Below are 17,011 nucleotides of genomic sequence, written 5' to 3' on the forward strand. Positions count from 1 at the left end.
GATGATTTTTTTTTTCAATTGTAATGAAAATTCACAACATTTTTTTGCAATTTTTTATTTATATATTCAAAAATATACAGTTTTTTGGAAAAAGGCTGTGTTAAATTATGCAGAAGGTACTGTGTAACATTTACTGAAAGTTTGAAACAAATATGTTTGGAAAATCCTTAGAAAACATGTAATTAGTATGAGAAAATAAAAGTTTTTGGAATCGAGCGAAAAAGATTGGATTAACTTTTTAGTGCATTCCAGGTCCATAGGATGGATTATCTTCATCCTCTGCAAACTCCTCCTCCAGCTTCCTCTTGTTCCTCCTCCTGTTTACTCTTGCTTGTATTTCTAGACTCTTTACAGCCCTGTCTGCAGCCCGAAGGCGTTCCTTGTCTAAAGCAAGCATCGCTCGTACCATGTTAAAGCCTATCTTTATTCCCATATTTCTAAGTACCTTTGGCTTTCCAACATTTCTCCTTTTCTTAAAAGCCTTCAGAGGATTTCTAATAACTTTACTTTTACTCATTATTATACTTCAACAAAACAGAGACTCAAGAAACAGAATTAATTACGAATATTTTCGAGATAACGACAGAGTAAATAAACATGAAACAATCGACAATCACACCAGCGATATATATTGAACCATCACAGGTTAGCCACAACACATACTTTATCTCACATCACTAAAATGTACCTGATGAACACGGACGTTAATAATAACACCATTTGACAGCAGTTTAACAGCGCCACAGTGGGTCACGCCCATGTAGAACACATTTCAAAAAAATTTAAAAATAGTTGTAGTCTTCGGAATTGAATAAAATATATATCTATTAAAAGGTAATAGTCTGCAGATTCAGAAAACGCAAGAAAGTAAAAATTAATGGGTTAAATTAAGGCAACGAATGCCATAGAACATTGGAGAAGAATATCTTTGGTTTCAGTGCTTAGGTTAGAAGACAATACCGTGACAGTAAATACGATTTGCAGACAAGACCAACCGGTGCTTTCGTGTCCGCAGCGTGCCCTGGAGCTCCAGCAGCCCCGGCCTGGACCCGGACAGCGAGGAGCACGAGGCGTACCTGACCAAGTTCCGCGAGCTGGTCACCGCCAAGCTGAAGGCGCTGATCGCCAGGAGCCTCGAGGAGGAGCCGGAGGTGAAGGCCCGCAACAAGGCGGTGCAGGTGAGCCAGCGTCAGACTCCCACTCAGGGGCGCCGACTCTGTCAACCATTCTGTACTGCTTTGCTTGATACCTGTACACAAGAGTCTGGTAGAGCAGCACATTTCTAGACACAGTACGACAGTCAGTATTTGGGACAGGGGCTAACAAGGGAACCTCCCCATCGCACCCCCCTCAGATTTAGTTATAACTCGGCACAGGGATAGGCCTTGAAAAACTGAACACAGATCAACCGAGAAAACAGGAAGAAGTTGTGTGCAACTATGAAAAAAATAAGCAAAATATACAAACTGAGTAGTCCATGCGCAAAGTAGGCAACATCAAGGAGAGTGTCAGCTTACGAGCGCCGTGGTCCCGTGGTTAGCGTGAGCAGCTGCGGAACGAAAGGTCCTAAGTTCAAATCTTCTCTCGAGTGAAAAGTTTAATTTTTTATTTTCAGATAATTATCAAAGTTCAGGCACTCACACATAATCAACTTCGCTCTCCATAATTCCAGGACATGTTCAGATTTGCTTGGAAATATGTAGGATTTGACGGTCTACGCACGGAAACATTTGAAAACGTAAAAAACATATGTTTTGACAGAGCACAGGAAAAACTGTGCGACTGTGAAACTGTTGCATTCATTTGTTGCAGTTTATGTGACAAACTCTTATGTTTTCATCACTTTTTTGGGAGTTATTATCGCTACTGTCGCAGGTTCGAATCCTGCCTCGGGCATGGATGTTTGTGATGTCCTTAGGTTAGTTAGGTTTAACTAGTTCTAAGTTCTAGGGGACTAATGACCTCAGCAGTTGAGTCCCATAGTGCTCAGAGCCATTTGAACCATTTTTGGAGTTATTATCACATCCACAAGAAAACCTAAATCGGGCAAGGTAGAAGAATCTTTTTACCCATTCGCCAAGTGTGCAAGTAAGGTGGGTCGACAACACATTCCTGTCATGTGATGCACATGCCGTCACCAGTGTCGTAAAGAATATATCAGACGTGTTTTCCTGTGGAGGAATCGGTTGACCCATGAATTTGCGATCAAATGTTTTCGGTTCCTATTGGAGAGGCACGTCCTTTCGTCTACTAATCGCACGGTTTTGCGGTGCGGTCGCAAAACACTGACACTAAACTTATTACAGTTAACAGAGACGTCAATGAATGAACGGACAGATCGTAACTTTGCGAAAATAAAGAAAGTAAAATTTTCACTCGAGGGAGGACTCGAACCAAGGACCTCTCTTTCCGCAGTTGCTCACTCCAACCACAGGACCACGGCGCTCCTCAGCTTAGATTGTCCTTGATGTTGCCTATCTTGCACATGGACTACTCAGTTTGTATATTTTGCTTATTTTTTCATACTTCCACACAACTTCTTCCTGTTTTCTCGATTGATTTGTGTTTAGTTTTTCAAGGCCTATCCACTGTGTCAATTTATAACTAAATCTGAGGGGGGTGCGATGGGGAGGTTCCCTTGTAAGAAGAGGCATGCAAAGTGATGAGCCCAGACTTTCAAGCTTTTCTCACTCACGAGGCAGTGGCATGGGATTGTTCAAGTTTGAGGTTGGAGATGGCAGAAGCAGTGCTGCATCCACGGAGTGATGTGCGAGCCCACAAATCTTCTATGATTGTGGCACTGCGGTTCAAAATGTTCAAATGTGTGTCAAATCTTATGGGACTTAATTGCTAAGGTCATCAGTCCCTAAGCTTACACACTACTTAACCTAAATTATCCTAAGGACAAACACACACGCCCATGCCCGAGGGAGGACTCAAACCTCCTCTGGGACCAGTCGCACAGTCCATGACTGCAGCGCCCTAGACCGCTCGGCTAATGTGGCACTGCGTGATCAACACCACCACATCATATTTCCAGTGCACAAACTTCAAGCATAAATTAATATATGACCAGTACTGACCATAATTAAGCAGAAAATTTTTATAGAGAATTTCCTTTAATAGCACACATCGCAGTTGTATAACATTCAACTATTATTAGTTTCGACAGGATATTCAGTCATATTCACATCATCTATCGATTCGAGTTCAGTATCTGACCCAAGAGCCGGCCGCTAGTGGCCGAGCGGTTCTGGCGCTACAGTCTGGAACCGCGCGACCGCTCCGGTCGCAGGTTCGAATCCTGCCTCGGGCATGGATGTGTGTGTTGTCCTTAGGGTTAGTTAGGTTTAAGTAGTTCTAAGTTCTAGGGGACTTATGACCTCAGTAGTTGAGTCCCATAGTGCTCAGAGCCATTTGAACCATCTGACCCAAGAGTTCATAGAAATACGTTATCAACATAGCAATCAACATAGCAATAGCTCATGAATAAGATTGACGGCAATGAAATAATGGTATGCACCATTATGACGAAACATCATGTACTCTTTCTTACAAAAGCACCTTAGAACATAATATTCTTTATACAGTCTCATGACACAAGTCACATGGCAGCAAACATGTACTATATGGCTAATTCAAAGCAATAATGGCGTAGTAGTGGTGCATATACAATTATGTCATTGTCATGAGTCTTACGTGCAGGGTGTTATAGATACAGGCAAACTTAAAGAGGTTGTAGAAAGTGTCGTGAGGAAAAAAGGTCATTCAATGACGCTACAGTACGTCGAAGTTACAGGGGCCAGCGCCTGCCATCAGGCAAACTCTTCAACAGCTAACGTGATTTTGTATGCTATCGGACCATAGGCGGAAGTCTTCCAAAAATGTTGTTGGAACCTTCTAAAATCTCCAGTTTCTCTCTGTATACAGGAGATCTGATCATGAAAGTGTAGAAAAGATGTGGAATGATTTCAAAGAGCTATAATCGACGGCAATATATATTCATATACCATATAAATTAATAAGTGATGTTACTGATCCACCATGGTACACAAAACGGGTCAGATCGCTGTTGCAGAAACAGCGAAAAAACCATGCCAAATTTAAAAGAACGATCAATCTCAAAGATTGTCACAGTTTTTCAGAAGTTCGAAATATAGCGTCTATTTCAGTGCTAGTGCTTTTCGTAATTTCCACAACGAAACTCTGTCTCGGAATCTGGCAGAAAACCCAAAGACATTCTGGTCACACATAAACCACACCAGTTGCAAGACGCAATCAATACATCCACTGCGAGATAATTACGGTGAAGTCACTGATGACAGTGCCACTATAGCAAATTTATTAATCACGGTTTTCCGAAACTCCACCAAAGAAGACGAAGTAAATATTCCTGAATTCCAATCAAGAACAACTGCCAAGATGTGAAACGTAGACGTAGATATTCTCGGTGTAGAAAAGCAGCTTATATCACTTAATAAAGGCAAGCCCTCCGGTCCAGACTGTATACCAGTCGAGTTACCTTCGGAGTATCCTGATACTATACCTCCATATTTAGCAATTATATACAACCGCTCGCTCACAGATATTTCCGTACCTAAAGACTGGAAAACTGCTCAAGTCACACAAATACCCAAAAAGGGAAGTAGGAGTAATCCGCTGAATTACAGGACCATATCACTAACGTCGATTTGCAGTAGGGTTTTCGAACATTTACCGTGTTCCAACGTTATGAATTATATCGAACAAAACGCTTTGTTGACACATAGGCAGCACGGATTCAGAAAATATCATTCTTGTGAAACACAATCAGCTCTTTATACTCATCAAGTAAGGAGTGCTATCGACAGGGGATGTCAAATTGATTCCATATTTTTAGATTTACAGAAGGCTTTCGAAACCGTTCCTCACAAGCTGCGTGCCAATGGAATATCGCCTCAGTTGTGGTACTGAATTCGTAATTACCTGTCAGAAAGGTCACAGTTCGTACCAGTAGACAGAAAGTCATCGAGTAAAACAGAAATAATATCCAGCGTTCCCCAAGGAAGTGTTATAGGCCCTTGTTTCTGATCTATATTAACGACATAGGAGACAATGTGAGTAGCCCTCTTAGACTGTTTGCAGGTGTCATTTATCGTCTTGTAAAGTCATCAGATGACCAAAAAGAATTGCAAAATTATTAAGATAAGATATTTGTATGGTGCGAAAAGTGGCAATTGACCCTGCACGAAGAAAGTGTGAAGTTATTCACGTGCGTACTAAAAGAAATCCGCTAAATTTCTATTACGCGATAAGTCACACAAATCTGAGGGCTGTAAATTCAACTAAATACTTAGGGATTACAAAAACAAATAACCTAAATTGGAATTATCACATAGATAATATTGTGGGTACAGCAAACCAAGACTGTGATTCATTGGCAGGACACTTAGAAGGTGCGACAGATCTACTAAAGAGACTGCTTACACCACGCTTGTCCGCTCTGTTCTGGAGTATTGCTGTGTAGTGTGGGATCCGCATCGGGTGGGACTCACGAGTCACATCGAAAAAGTTCAAAAAGGGCAGCTCGTTTTGTATTATCACAAATAGGGGAGATAGTGCCACAGAGATGTACGTTTTTCGTTGTGACGGGATCTTCTCATGAAATTTCAATCGCCAGTTTTCGCTTCCGATTGCAAAAACATTCTGTTGGCATCCACCTACATAGGGCGAAATGATCATTACGATAAAATAAGAGAAATCAGGGCTCGTACAGAAAAATTTAAGGGCTCGTTTTTCCCGCGCGCCGTACGACAGTGGAACGGTAGAGATACAGCTTGAAGGTGGTTCATTGAAACCTGTGCCAAGCGCTTTACTGTGTATAGCAGAGTAATCACGTAGATGTAGATGTAGCATGAATAAACCGCGGATAGAAACCTGTGTCAGAAACCGTCATCGTCTGAGGCAACAGGCATTCAAAGGAAGCAATGCCTTTCTATGCAGCAGGTAGCTCCATCTTCTCGTTACAAAACGTTTCGCCTATGCTCCGTCAGCGTACAAAATCACGTTTGCTACCGAAGGAGGGGCCTAGCGATGGGCGCTGGCGCCCGCAACGTCGACGCTCTGTAGTGTAGTTGGGTTACTTTTCCGGACATGGGTTCCTACTCTCGATTTGTTCCTCCTGATACCGTATATTACCCCTCGACGATCGTCGGTATCGTTTTTTAATACCCAGTGTATGATTTATTGGCATGTTTATGACAATGTGTCTATCTAATCTTGCAATAAGACATTGCACTCGAATTGATAACTGATTGGAAGATAGGTGAATATCACCTGAAACCAGTAATCACTGAATGTCGCAACATTCTAATCTGAACTATTAAAATATTTTATCTATGGGATTTTTAGTTTCATTAAAGCTGTTGGCTCGCTTGTCTCCTCCCTGGCTATGTCGCGAAATATCAGTTCCTAAGAAAGTCAGCAGAACTGGTTAGAAAATTAAAAAAATTAACTATGCAAAATTTAGCAATAAAATTAAGTGTAAAATGTTCCATGAAGGTTTACAGAAAGGCTATATCACCAGGATAGAAATTAAGACACGGTCACGTTCTTCAGTTCAGTAAGTAAACATGAAAATTTGCTTTGGGGTTGAAAAAAATAATCTGTGCAAATCTGAAATAAAAGGTGTAATCCCTCGTTGGAAAGATCTGATCTTGTGTCGATGCTTATTAACGATCTTTGTATCGTGCTTATCGTAGTCAGATGGTGCTACAAGCAGCTGAAGACATTCTTGACATTAAATGATACAGTGAAGCTAACCAACAAAGTACAAGACGCGCAATGACTTAAGAAGCCGAGACATAGTTTCACGTTAAATGTTTCTTTGTGAATGACTAGAAAACCGTATAGTAGAAGCAATCAGATATGGAAATCAGTACAGTGCAGCACGTATAAAACGCCTTGCACAAAATTTCCAGGAATATCCTTAGATATCATTTCAGACGGGTCCTGCAAACAGATAATAAGATACATGTTTTATTATTCAAAAATATTTTGTCAACGCATGTAGGCAGATGCGCTCATTTTCTAGAATCTTTTGTAAAGACAGAAGTTGACATTTTAAAAACCTTATACACATAGTTCACACGACCCTTCTTGGAGGATTTCCCGATGGAATTCACGGGCTGTAAATGTGTGTTGAGGAGCAAACTAAAAATAATGTAAGCGTGTTACTCATTTTAATAGTAAAGTTTGTTAATACTCAGGCGTCGAACTGACTGAGTAGCAGGCTTATATCCGTTGATCGTGTTATTATTGGTTTTAAATTATTTCTTACCAGTGGAAGAAAATTTTGAAATCAGAACAGTTTTAACAACGAATTTTACTATTTTTAGAATTTATTTTCAAAAAGGCAGTTGAACATTATTCGTTAGAACTCACACGTTTAATCTGTACAACACATTTTTATCATTCTATTCACTTAGGTGTCATGTCACATTACCAGACCTGGAATTTGATTTGCTAATGCATACATTCGAGGAAGCAAAACTTCGTAGTCAATATTTTTAGTATGTTCAACAATCATTGTGTATCCATTACAAGCTTGCACCTGTTGATAAGAAAATTCAATTAATTCCACAGAAAATCGACTTGTTCTTAATAATTTACGGTAGCACAAATTTTGATACCGTTGAAGTCATCTTAATACAGCTTTCACCGAAGACTAAATCATTATCAAAATACTCTCCACACCTGTCACACAGGGAAAGGCTGCAGGAAACGACAAGGAGCAAGAAGGACCATGAACCCTGATAGTCAACGGAAGGCAGGATTCGGTTACGATTGTGGACGGCGCCGTGATCAGTTACTATTGATTGCCTTTTACAGTTACACACAATTTATTTTAAACCAGTAATTCCAGACTCAACAATAAATAAAAAATACCACACGTTATTAACGAAGAAATAAACAAGTGTAAATAATAGCGTTTTCAGTGAGTTGCAATTTAGTAAATCACCATTAAATACAGATACAACAGATAATGTTTTAAAAACAAGCCACTGTGATCTGGGCAGAAGGCCTTACACGCCAGGAATGGCAACAAATTAAGAATTGTTTAAGAACCCGCTGCAATTTACAACTTGCAGGTATTAAAATATTAAGGTAAGTCGCCACAAACGCAGCAGAATGCATCAGACGCCAGGAATGGCAGTAAGCATGGTTTTAAGGCTTAATGCTAAAATAAAAATACCAAATTTGAATTTTAAAGTAAACGACCACAATCACGGCTGAAGGACTTACACGCCAGGAACGGCAATAACATAAAAAATTTTGAAACTTTCTGTAAAGCAGCAAATACAATAACAAAACTTAATTAAAAAAACAAGCAACTGATGAAGACGGTGCTCCAGGAATCGACCTCTGAGTAGGTCCTGCAACATACACTTTCGAGAGCGATGAGATAGGCAGCCAAGAGTTGCATTCACTTCACAAGATGGTAACTCAGACTAGTGGCTGTGAATGACTAATGATAATCTTGCTGAAGCTACCTGACGTCCGATAAACCAAATGCAACCATGGAACATTACGCCAAAGCCAGAAGCGGCGGTCTGCACTACGTCCAGAATACGGGCAGCAGCGGCAAGGCGAGGAAATGTACACTGCGTTACATACACTAACCCACAAGGCAGGTAACTGGGGCGTTAGCAGCCACCAGGCAAGAAAAACTACCGCTGGTTGAACTTAACAAATTGTAACAAGTTGAACGCAGTAAACAGTAATAAGAAATCGAGGAAAGTTAATCAGATCCGCCTTCCCCAAGCACTCCACTCGCTGCTCTTCGCCTCGGAAACACTACGAGCAGCAACATGAACGCAAGTCACTGGAGAATAGCGGGATATCACAATGGTGGTTTCTCTACTTGGATTGAAATGCACTCATCTTAAAGCTTGCTGGATCCGGTTTACGCCGAGGTCGTGCATCCTCGTGACCACAGCCCTTCCATGCGGCAGTCCACGCGTGCCACCAGCGGTCCCGGCGTGTTCTGGCACTGTGCGGACCTGGCTCCTCCGGAATCCCCAACCGAACTAGCACACTCACACGACCCGGAAAAACGACGACGTCGCTCCTCCAAAGATAGGACAACAGTTACTACACATCGATAACCACCGCTGCTGCCACTAGCGGACAGGCAACGTTTGCGAATGCGAGTGGCGCCAGTCAACGCGAGAAGATAAACAACCGCCTGGCCTCCAACAGAGGACAGAAACCTACAAACAGCACCAATGCGAGCCGCAGCACGCCTCAGATGAATGCGTTGCAACAGGAGTACCAGAACTTGAAAGTGGATGTACAAGACCTTTGACAGTGACCCCAGTATCACCGGCAGGTAGATGGCCCGCCAGCATGGGGTAAACCAGGCGACCGAGTGGAACTTTCTCTACGACAACTGCCACATTCCGCGTCGCTCACAACCTGTACAGGCCTTATTACCTCCGCGGTAATGGTCTTGTCGCTGATTCGTCACAAAGGCCACCATCGCGCAGGAATTTCTGTCATGCATCCTAGATACCGGCAAAGCTATCTTTATCAGGGTCGGTATCGTCAACTTTCACAGCACCCACCATTTGTGGTACGAAGAATGCCCGAGGTAGGGTGGCAACGCACCAGCAGCACCAGTTCAGCCTCATTGTGTAAGTGGGTATTTTTGGCGACGGCTTCTTATATGTGGATCGAAACCACTGGTACACATAGAACAGTTCTGCTTACTGATGTGATTCATATGTGCTCTCTTCACTGACACCTACAATGTCAAAGATCTTTCATCGACACCTTCAAATGGGTGTATACTCCCTTGGAGCGCATTTATGCATATAGTATGTCCATGTCACCGTTTTTGTTCCTTGACCTCACAGGCATGGTTTCCTGCATTTTGTGTACATTCAGCAAAATCACCCTCCCTGATTATATGGACCGTACTCGTTGAGACCATTTGGAGACTCCCTCCTGACGTGTATCCGTAACCCACATTGTCGTTCTGTGACAACTATGCACAAACTCCAATAAAGGCAACTCGAAGATAACCGCCGAAGAACGGAAACGTGCACAGTGCGGCTAAATGTAATCATACGTGGTGCAGGTACATCTACATCTGTACACTGCAAACCACCGTGAGGTGCATGGAAGAGTGTACGCCCCACTGTGCCAGTTCTTAGGGTTTCCTGCCGTTCCATTCACGCATGTAGTGCGGGAAGAATGAATGAATGTCTTTGGGCGTGCATTATTCGAATCTTATCCTCACAATCCCTATGTGAGTGATACGGAGGGGGCTGTAATATATCCCTAGAGTAATCATTTAAACACGGTTCCTGAAACTATGTTAATAGAATAGAATTCTTCGAGAATGTTCCAGTTCAGTTCCCTCCGTATTTCTGCGACGCTCTCCCACGGATCAAAAAAACATGTGACCATTCGTACTGCTCTTCTCTGTATACATTGAATATCCCCTGTTACTCCTATTCATTACCGGCGCCGCGTACTTAAGCAATGTTCTGCGAAGGGTCACACGACTGATCTGTAAGCAATCTCCTTTGTAGACTGATTGCACTTCCCCAGTACTCTACCTATATATCGAAGTCTACCACCAGCTTTACGCGCGAGTGAGCCTATGTGATCATTTCATTTCATGTCACTGCAAAGTGTTACACCTAGGTATTTGTATGAGTTGCCCGGTTCCAGCAGTGACTCACTGATATTATAGTCATGGTATGCTACATTTTTTTCATTTTGTGAAGAGCACAATTTTACATTTTTGAAAATTGAGAGCAAGTTGTCATTGTTTGCACCACTTTGAAATCTCATCAAGGTCTGGCGGAATATTTATGCAGCTTCTTTCAGATAGTACTGCATCATCTGCAGAAAGCGTGATGTTACTATTGTCTGCAAGCCCATTAGGAATATGAACAGCAAGAACCCTAGCACACTTCTCTGGGGCACACCCGAAGTTACGTCGATATCTGACGACGACTCTCCATCCATGATAACATGCTTCACCGTCCCTACCAAAAAGTCCTCATTCCAGTCGCAAACTTCACTTGATACGCCGTATGATCGTACTTTTGACAATAAGCATAGTTGTAGTACTGAGTCAAATGCTTTTCGTAAGTCAAGAGATACTGAATCTACCTGATGCTTACAATAGGGGCCCATATCTGCAAACCCTATAGAGCGTCGAAAGTGGAGAAGCCAACGTCAGTCTCAAGTACACGCCTTTGGAGACATACATTAATTTTTATGCTGTCAGGTGACACGCAGCGTTGTAGTTTACTACGACACTTTCGATACGAATACTGCCAGGTCCATAGCGAGGAGGCCCAGTTTCCAAAATTAACACAAAGGCCCATGTTTTCTGCCATGTGGTAAAACTTCGCTGTTTTATAGTGCCACTGAATGACACATCCCTTACATCCTATCACTAATTTGCTCCTTGAAACAGCCCCTAAGATTCCGCAAAGGATTCAGTATCGGTTCGCTATTGCTTGTATATGAAATACTTGAACAACAATGTTTACTTAAGGAAATAACTTCGTTGATAAGTACTCGAAGCTCCTCTGTGTGGCAGTGTGCGCAAAATAACTCGGCCAATAGCTGTGGAGAGATCGTGGTATGGGGAGGGGGGCCGGCCGCGGTGGCCGTGTGGTTCTAGGCGCTTCAGTCCGGAACCGCGAGACTGCTACGGTCGCAGGTTTAGTCCTTAGGTTAGTTAGGTTTAAGTAGTTCTAAGTTCTAGGAGAGTGATGACCTAAGATGTTAAGTCACATAGTGCTCAGAGCCATTTGAACCATGGGGAGGGGGAAATGGTGGTGATGGGAGCTGTGTTGTGAACGGCTGCTCATGGTAGGGGAGGTTCACCAAAACAGCTGAAGTCTATACACGAATGTATACCTCACCTGACTCGTAAGCCACATATAGCGAATCTGCAGACAATTGTATTGGGAGTTTATGCTATTACAACCAATAATTCGACAAATATAGACGGTTGAACTCAACAGTCTCTCAACACAGTACCGAAAAGTAAAATAAAAAAATAAAGCAGTAAAAAATCTGGATTAATTGACAACATCACTACAATACTGATAACATACAGCATGTTAGGGCTATAAGTGCAGATATTGTGATCTTTGGAACCTTAATATGTACCCAGTTCAGTGTGGTAGTTTTTTCTCTGCATCTAACAGTCTTGCCACAAACATGTCACATAGTTTACTACCTGCACAATCCATTTAATGGACTACGCCTGTCGCTATGGACTAAACGTTTTTCGTCCACACGTCCACACTTGAACATCTGACCTGCTGCCAAGAGGAAAATAAACATTAACGGCTTACTATTGTCACATGTGTTTGGAGGTACTGCCTAACCTAAAAACATATTACTCCTAAAAACTACAATAATTAGAATTAAAATGGAATAAATAGTGATGTAATGGTGTTCACTATATCGTTTTCAGCCACCAATAAAAAAACAGTCCAACACAAAAAAATTCATTATGAAATAATTATCCATAGGTAGATGTGGTGTACATGAACAAACAAAGAAATGATTACAATTTCAGAACAAGTGGATGATTTATTCAAGAGAAACACTATTACAAATTGAGCAAGTCAGTAACGCATAGATCCACATGCAAGCAGTTTTTCGGCTTGGCGTTGATTGACGGAGTTATTGGATGTCCTCCTGAGAGATATAGTGACAAATATATTTGCAACTGAAGACTGAATTATATTCTGAAATAAATACTACAGTTGCTGAAACATAACAGCTATGAATAAAATAATAAATTCTAATTGCCCCATTAGATCGTCAAAATAACAAGGTGGTTCGAGGGCCCTATCCATAATGCTCCAAATGTCCTCAGTGGAGAGGGATCCTGCAGTCTTGCTGGCGAAGGTAGAGTTTGGCAAGCACGAAAGCAAGCAGTAGAAACTCTCGCTATGTTCGGAAGGTCATTATCTAGCTGATATGGAAGCCCACGATGGCTTGCCTTCAAGTTCAACAAAACGGGGCGTAGAATATTCTCGACGTATCGCTGCGCTGTAAGGCTGCCGCCAACGAGATCCAAACGGGTCGTGCTATGAAAAAAAAAAAAAAAAAAAAAAAAAACTGGCAGCCTGGACTATCACTCATGGTTTTCAGGCAGGTCAGCGAGCGACATCAGGTTGGTATTCCACCGCTGTCCAGGGCGTCTCCAGACACGTCATCGCTGATCATCGGGTCTCATTTCGAAGCAGGACTCTTCATATATTCCATTCAATGAGATTTCAGACTGAAGACGTGTCTGGACAAGTCCCATACGGCAGTGGGAGACCATCCTGACTATCGCCCGCTGTGTGGCCAGACATCCAGCAGTGACGGTCTGCGGAGCCAATTCTTTACATAGCAGGACCCCTTTGGGTGTCAGCCACGGCACCCTTACAGCCGTCGATATTCTGCGCCCCGGTTTGCTTTCCTTCATGACCAGCCATCCCGGACTTACTATTCACCAAGGTAGCGCCCACCCAGACAGGGTGAGAATTTCTGCAGTTTGTCTTCTAGCTTGCCAAACCCTGACTTAACCAGTAAGGTCGCCGGAAATCGCCACAACTGAGGACGTTTGCAATATTATGGGCACGTCTCTTCAGTCATCTTCGGATTTTGACGATCTGACTAGCTAATTGGACAGGATTTAGCACGATATGCCTCAGAAGGACATCCAACAACTCTGCCAATCAGTGCCAAGCAAAATAACTGCTTGGATAAGACCAAGGAGTGGACAATGCATTACGGTCTTGCTCAGTTTGTGAAGCTGTTTCCCTTGAATAAATCATCCAATTTTTCTGAAATTGTAATCATTTGTTTGTACACATACATCACATCTACTGATTCCTGTCCCATCCTGATAATTCCTTCGTGTTGCATCTTTTTTTTTCTTTTTTAGTGCGTATCTGCATTTAGACCCCTAACATTTCCTCCCCCCACCCTCCCCTGTGCATCTCATCTTCCTCCCTCTCAGTGACCTGCAGCCTCGTTTATTGTTGTTGCTAATTCATTTCTTGTAGTAGTATTCTAGTCATAAGCCGATAGGATAAGACACAAATACAACTTTTCTGTTTGCTAACAATGTTCCACTATTATACGCTGCCGGCAAAAAATTATTTGTAAAGACGACGTAGGTTTTCATCCGATGATGGCATATGTCACCTGAGGGATATAAGATGTACCGCTAATGGTTTCAACGTCGTCTGCTGACAGACTGAATAGTGGCGTAGCTAACACATTGTCATCTATGTGTACCATTTAATAATGTATGCTCGCAGCCAGAAGGCTCAGTATGGTACAAACGTGTGAAACAAGGGCCATCATGCCACGGAGACGCAGACATGGTTCCTACAGCCAGCTGAGCGAGTTTGAGAGGGGTGAGACTGTGCCCTCCGAGTAGCAGGATGGTCATTTTGGAGAATAGCCATACAAGTTGGACATTCTGCGTCGGTTGTGCAACGATTGTGATACCAGTGGTAACGTGAACATTCTCACACATCTGGACAAGGTCCCGGAGGTCCATGCACCACAGACGCGAGCCAGCCACGACTGTCGTATGGTAGGGCCAGCACAGATAAGAGGGCTCGTGAGCCGAGACACGCCAACTCCAACTGTTGCGAACCGGTTATTTACTGTGGGACTACAGGCGTGCACTCCTCTGGCCGTCTTCCTCTGACGCCACAGGATCGACGTGCACGGCTCACCTGGTGCCGTCGAGAGACCACTTCGAAGATGGAACGGCGTGCTGTGGTCTACATCTACATGACTACTCTGCAATTCACATTTAAGTGCTTGGCTGAGGGTTCGTCGAACCACAATCATACTATCTCCCTACCATTCCACTCCCGAACAGCGCGCGGGAAAAACCAACACCTAAACCTTTCTGTTCGAGCTCTGATTTCTCTTATTTTATTTTGATGATCATTCCTGCCTATGTAGGTAGGGTTCAGCAAAATATTTTCCCATTCGGAAGAGAAAGTTGGTGACTGGAATTTCGTAAATAGATCTCGCCGCGACGAAAAACGTCTTTGCTTTAATGACTTCCATCCCAAATCGCGTATCATATCTGCCACACTCTCTCCCCTATTACGTGATAATACAAAACGAGCTGCCCTTTTTTGTACCCTTTCGATGTTCTCCGTCAATCCCACCTGGTAAGCATCCCACACCGCGCAGCAATATTCTAACATAGGACGAACGAGTGTAGTGTAAGCTGTCTCTTTAGTGGACTTGTTGCATCTTCTAAGTGTCCTGCCAATGAAACGCAACCTTTGGCTCGCTTTCCCCACAACATTATCTATGTGGTCTTTTCAACTGAAGTTGTTCGTAATTTTTACACCGTCTTAGTTGAATTGACAGCCTTGAGAATTGTACTATTTATCGAGTAATCGAATTCCAACTGATTTCTTTTGGAACTTATGTGGATCATCTCACACTTTTCGTTATTTAGCGTCAACTGCCACCTTCCACACCATACAACAATCTTTTCTAAATCAGTTTGCAACTGATACTGGTCTTCGGATGACCTTACTAGACAGTAAATTACAGCATCATCTTCGAAGAACCTAAGAGAACTGCTCAGATTGTCACACAGGTCATTTATATAGATCAGGAACAGCAGAGATTCCAGGACGCGTCTCTGGGGAACACCTGATATCACTTCAGTCTTAATCGATGATTTGCCGTCTATTACTACGAACTGCGACCTTCCTGACAGGAAATCACGAATCCAGTCGCACAACTGAGACGATACCCCATAGGCCCGCAGCTTGATTACAAGTCGCTTGTGAGGAACGGTGTCAAAAGCTTGGTCTTCATAGGTGATAGCTGACTGCCTGAAAGTAACTGATGACTGTTTGCACTCAAAACGTAGACCACGTGAGTACTGTCCAAGGTAGACTGGCCCCACTCCAGGCTAGAACGGTCTCTGTCTCCAATCGAGCACATGTGGAATATGAGGGACAAGAAGTGAGTCCTGCAACTCGTCAGCCAACAACTGTTACAGAAGTACGTGAACAGGTCGATAGTCGGTAAGGCGTGGTATAACGAATCCCAGGACAGTATACGCAGTCTGTATGATCCACTGGATGCCAGAGACAGTGCCTGCATTGACTCCCGTGGAGACTACACTACGTAGTAATACGGGACTTTCAGTATGGGTCGATACCTGGAGCCTCAGACCCGCTTGTGCTACGGAGTACTCTTTTAGACTATTAACAACAAAGTTTCCCCTTCATATACTGAAGAGCCAAAGAAACTGGTATGGGCAAGCGAAGCCAAATACAGAGATATGTAAACAGGCAGGCCTATGTAAACCAGTGACTGTCTGGCACAGTTCTTAGATCTGTTAGTCCTGCTGCAATGGCAGGTTATCAAGATTTAAGTGAGTTTGAACGTGATGTTATGGTCGGCCACGAGCTGTGCGACACAGCGACTCCGAGGTAGCGAAGAAGTGGGGATTTTCCCATGCGACCATTTTACGAGTGTACCGTGAATATCAGGAATCCGGTAAAACATCACGACATCGCTGGGGCAGGAAAAATATCCTGCAGGAACGGGATCAACGACGACTGAAGAGAATCGTTCAGCGTCACAGAAGTGCAACCCTTCCGCAAATTGTTGGAAATATCAATGTTTGGCCATCAGCAAGAGTAAGCGTGCGAACCATTCAACGAAACATTATCCATATGGGCTTTCGGAGCCGAAGGCTCACTCGTGTACTCTTGCTAACTTCACGGCACGAAGCTTTGCGCCTCGCCTGGGCCTCTCAACACCGAAATAGGACTGTTGATGACGGCAAACATGTTGCTGCTCGGACGAGTCTCGTTTCAAATTGTATCGAGCAGATGAACGTGTACGGGTATGGAGACAACCTCACGAATCCATGGATCCCGCATGTTAGCAGGGAACAGTTCAAGCTGGTGGAGGCTCTGTAATGGTGTGGGGCGTGTGC

The 17,011-nt window shown here is 43.1% G+C and overlaps 1 protein-coding gene across 1 annotated transcript in view; it reads left to right on the forward strand.

The window, feature by feature from the left end:
• The window catches only part of LOC126204367 (NACHT and WD repeat domain-containing protein 2-like), a 1,117,837-nt gene that overhangs the window by 1,086,891 nt on the left and 13,935 nt on the right, over positions 1-17,011 (forward strand). The window contains exon 8 of the mRNA XM_049938741.1: positions 1,016-1,178. Coding sequence (XP_049794698.1) covers positions 1,016-1,178 — 163 coding nt within the window. The remainder of the gene's footprint in view (positions 1-1,015; positions 1,179-17,011) is intronic.

The sequence above is a fragment of the Schistocerca nitens genome, chromosome 9, assembly GCF_023898315.1.
Source record: "Schistocerca nitens isolate TAMUIC-IGC-003100 chromosome 9, iqSchNite1.1, whole genome shotgun sequence".
Taxonomy (NCBI): domain Eukaryota; kingdom Metazoa; phylum Arthropoda; class Insecta; order Orthoptera; family Acrididae; genus Schistocerca; species Schistocerca nitens.